Below are 4,046 nucleotides of genomic sequence, written 5' to 3'. Positions count from 1 at the left end.
ACTCAGTGGAGGGCAGCCCTGAGCAGTTTTTCCATCTGATCAAAGGGACAAGCCCATCTCCCTTCACAAATCATCAGATAGCTTTGAGCATCAAATAGCCCAGTGGATGGGAAGTACTTAAGGAATGTGTATTCCTGTCCCTCTATTCCACAGGAAGAGCCATGAGAGTCTCAGAATTGGGAGTGAAAATATCATCTGGTTCAGTGTCAGTAGGGTGCAAGGATCTGCTCAAGGGGCATTTTGTTCACAGCAGAGCCGCAGGATCCCATGGGCTGCAGGGGCCAGTTGTTTAAGCAGACGTGGGCTTCCTGGGCACCAGTCCCAGCTCTTTTACCCCACTCCCAATGTGCCTGCAGCCCTTCCCTTTGAGGCCCAGGCTCTAAGCCTATCCCCAGCTGTGCCTTCTCTCGGTCTCTCTCTCCTGCAGACATCACTGTTCTGAGGCAGCAGGTGGAGGCTTTACAGACACAGGTACAACGCCTCCAGCATGACTTCTCTCAATATAAGAAAGGTGAGTTCCTGGAGCTGAACCTGAGCCAGGCCCTGAGGCCAAGCCCCAGACTGGGCCTGCACCTTGGTTTGGAGTAGGCTGGGCCTAGGCCTAGGATTGTAATGAGTTGGAGCCATGTTTAGGGCTTGACCTACGACTGGTGTGGAGCTAAGCATAGGGGTAGGAGAGAGCACTGCAGCCACATGTCCCAGGACCTGGAAGTAGATGCAAGGGACAATATCAGGATATGGCCGCTATCACCAGTTTAGTGGGCTAGAGGAAGCATGGTTGAGGCTATCAGTCTCCAGAACACCCCTAATATCACAGCCACCTGTCACTTCAGTCAGATCAATGCCCTGAATCCAGTGTAGTTCAGCACATCTTCACCCCTGCCAACACTGTACGGGTCCCCATGACAGACATGGGACACCCAACTACCCAGGAAGCATATCTGATCTCTGTGTGGCCAGATGTACAAGTGCCCAGAGATGCTTCTGCTCAGTCCACAGGAGGCAAGACTCCAGACACTGCTGTGAGAGGGGGCTGGGATGCTGTCCATGGGGCTCAAGGCTTGTGGGGGCTTTACCTTGGCATGCCCTGAGTCTGGCAGAGGACAAGCTACCTCTTGGCTTCAATCGGTGCTGGGTAATCCTTGCCCCTCCCTGGGTGTAAACTTAGAGATCCTTCCCTAACTCTGGAATGCTGAGCAGTCACAGGCCTGCAGGGGCACAGGCCCGAGTGCCCTGTGCCTTTGGGAATCTCCACCTCAGTTCCTTATTGCCCCTCCTCCTCTTCTGCTCTCTGTGACATCATTCAACAAATCTCATTGATTAAAAAAAAAAGAACAGTTTTCTGAAGGAGGAAAGCATAAAGGGCTTGACTGGGTGAGACATGGGGTTGGCTCCTAATTACCTAAGCCAACGTAGTACCTAAGTACCAAGGATGAGAGGAGTTTCAAGCACTTTGTATGTCTTCCTTCATCCACATATACATATATATATTCAGTCACTCTTATGCACACTGATGCACACACAGGACAACTTGTGCACATGCACCTGCCACACACCTGTACTTACATATCATCACTCACTCATGCCATCTACATACATGAGCACACACATATATGCAGGTACATAGAAGTACATAGAAAATATTCACACACATCCAGAAGGACCTTAAGTACTCCCAAACTTCAGATAGACAAATGGACATGTGCATGTATGCACATATGTACCCATTCAGATGCCTGGACATAAGCCCAGTAATGGCACATGAACTCTTGCACTGACCTTGTCCAGGTCTGCTCTGAGTACCATCCTGAGCTTGTGGAGAATCTGCCCCCTGAGACCTACAGAAGCTACTCAGAGGAGAAGGGAAGTGGGTCAGGGTGCAGCCTGGGCACCTAACCAGCCCTGTCATGCTGGGGCACAGCCTTCTCTGGAGCCCTGAAAATTTCCATGCATGAGCCCTGAAATCAAAAGGGTGGAGAATGAGATGGAATAAAAATAGATAGTTGACATTTCACACAGGTGATGCTTTTATAAAGTGTATCCCCACTTTAGAAATTAGGAATTGGAAAACCTGAAAGGAGATGTGACAATCCTTGTCTCACCTAGACCATCATTGCTAGGTTGGAGCTGAACAGCTGGCTTGATTGACAGACAGAGTTCTGTCCAGCACTGCTCCCGCCCCTGCCACCACTCCCCCAGCACACCTTCATTGTCTCACCCAGTGCTCTAGGGGAGGATGACTGGCGAGGCCCCACCCACGTGTACAGCGAGAGGGCAGCATCCGGCTGTACCCAGTGCAGAGGTCAGCACATCTTGCTCTCAGAAGGCCTACCCTCTCCTCTCCATTCCCTCACCCCGCACACAGCACAGACCCTCTCTGACAACCCCACACTCCCTTGTTATGAACGGGTCAGAGTGAGATCCCAATGAGCCCTGCATTGTGTTGTCCCTACTCACAGAGGCTTCTCCAGCCTGCACGGTGCCCTTTCCCTGGGACAGTCAGTTCAAGTCTACCCAGTAACTGGAAAACAGATTCTGTCAGACAATGTGGGGTGTGTTATAAAGAGCGTGTCTAAGTTTAGGGTCAGATCAAACAAGGTTAGTCCCTAATTCTACATTTGATAATGACGCGGTGTTAGGCCTCTCACTTAACTTCTCTGAGTCTAGTGTTCTCATCTGTAACTAGAGACCCTAGTACCACCTCACAGGGCGCGTCTTGGAGCTGGGGCTGCTCTGGAACTAACTGTCCCGCTATTGTTCTATCTGTTGCCATGATACCTGATATAGGAGGCCTGGGGGCTCGAGTTGGAGCACAGGGTCTCAGAGCCCCTAAGCTCTGAGCAGGTGCTGCCAGAATTCCAACCTGACTCTTCTCTTCTCCTAGTGGAGATGTTCCCTGATGGCCGAAGTGTTGGAGAGAAGGTCTTCAAGACAGGAGGCTTTGAAAAAACTTTTGCAGATGCACAGCAGATATGCACACAGGCTGGGGGACAGCTGGCCTCCCCACGCTCTGCTGCCGAGAATGAGGCTGTGCGACAGCTGGCCTCAGCTCATAACAAGGCTGCATACCTCAGCATGACTGATGCCAGGACAGAGGGCACGTTCATCTACCCCACAGGGGAGCCCCTTGTCTACTCAAACTGGGGCCCAGGAGAGCCCAACAATGATGGTAATGCAGAGCACTGTGTGGAGATCTACACCAATGGCAAGTGGAATGACAAGAACTGCGGAGAGCAACGCCTTGTGATCTGCGAGTTCTGAGCCACCTGGGGTGGGCAGGGCAGTTTTGACCCAGGAGCGTGGCCATCGAGTTTGGGCCCAGACCTGTGCACTGCCTACATCACAATAAAAAGCTGACATCTCTGCTGCTCTATACTTCTCCATTGAGCTGTGAGACTAGGCCAGAGGTAGGGCTCCTGTGGAATGCCTCTCTCAGAATAAATATAAAACTAGCTTCACACACTGGCAGACCTGTCAGAGGAAGAAGGATCAGCCTGCTTTCCCAGATGCAAAGAATCAAGTTAGGTCTCTAGCACGTCCCCATTGCAAAATCCAATGGCCCCTCCTCAGCCCTCCTCCTCCTTGAACTATCAGCCACATTTGACCCAGCTAGTAGCTCCCTCTTCCGTCACTCCTCCTCTTGGCTTCCAGGACAACCTTGCTGGCTTTTATCTTGTGGCTGCTCCTTCTTGGCCCGTTTTGCTAGTCCCTCCTTCTCTTCTTGACCACTTAATGGCGATGTGCTCGAGCCTTCACTCTCCATCCTCTTCTCTTCTTACCTCACTACAGGGGTGACCTCTTTCGGTCCATGGTTTCAGGTTCCTTCTACTGATGGCCTGCAGATGAATATCCCTGTTCAGAACCTCTCCCTGAGCCTCAGACTTTTCTAGGCAATGCAAGCTGGAGCTCCAGCTCTGGGAGGCCTCAGTAGCTGCCTCTTGCTTCAAGGCCTGAGCTCTGAAAGCTGCACAGCAGAGTGGGATGACCTGGCAGGTCACCTGCCTCCCTAGGCATACTGCATAGCCTTATAACCAGTAGAGTCCTCC

At 51.7% G+C, this 4,046-nt stretch overlaps 1 protein-coding gene across 1 annotated transcript; it reads left to right on the top strand.

The window, feature by feature from the left end:
- Positions 1 to 404: 404 nt before the first annotated feature.
- On the top strand, positions 405 to 3,367 carry LOC109378115 (pulmonary surfactant-associated protein D-like). Its single transcript, XM_019634575.1, has 2 exons — positions 405 to 511; positions 2,885 to 3,367. The coding sequence occupies exon 2, from the start codon at positions 2,890 to 2,892 to the stop codon at positions 3,259 to 3,261; it is 372 nt and encodes a 123-aa protein (XP_019490120.1). The 5' UTR covers positions 405 to 511; positions 2,885 to 2,889; the 3' UTR covers positions 3,262 to 3,367.
- Positions 3,368 to 4,046: the final 679 nt, after the last annotated feature.

The sequence above is a fragment of the Hipposideros armiger genome, unplaced genomic scaffold, assembly GCF_001890085.2.
Source record: "Hipposideros armiger isolate ML-2016 unplaced genomic scaffold, ASM189008v1 scaffold_1747, whole genome shotgun sequence".
NCBI classification, from domain to species: domain Eukaryota; kingdom Metazoa; phylum Chordata; class Mammalia; order Chiroptera; family Hipposideridae; genus Hipposideros; species Hipposideros armiger.
Note: the sequence above shows the minus strand (reverse complement) of the source record. Positions and strands in the feature narration are given on the sequence as shown.

What these genes read in the sequence shown, in the direction of transcription:
- LOC109378115 (XM_019634575.1), top strand. Translation starts at nt 2,890, where the DNA reads ATGTTCCCTGATGGCCGAAGTGTTGGAGAGAAGGTCTTCAAGACAGGA.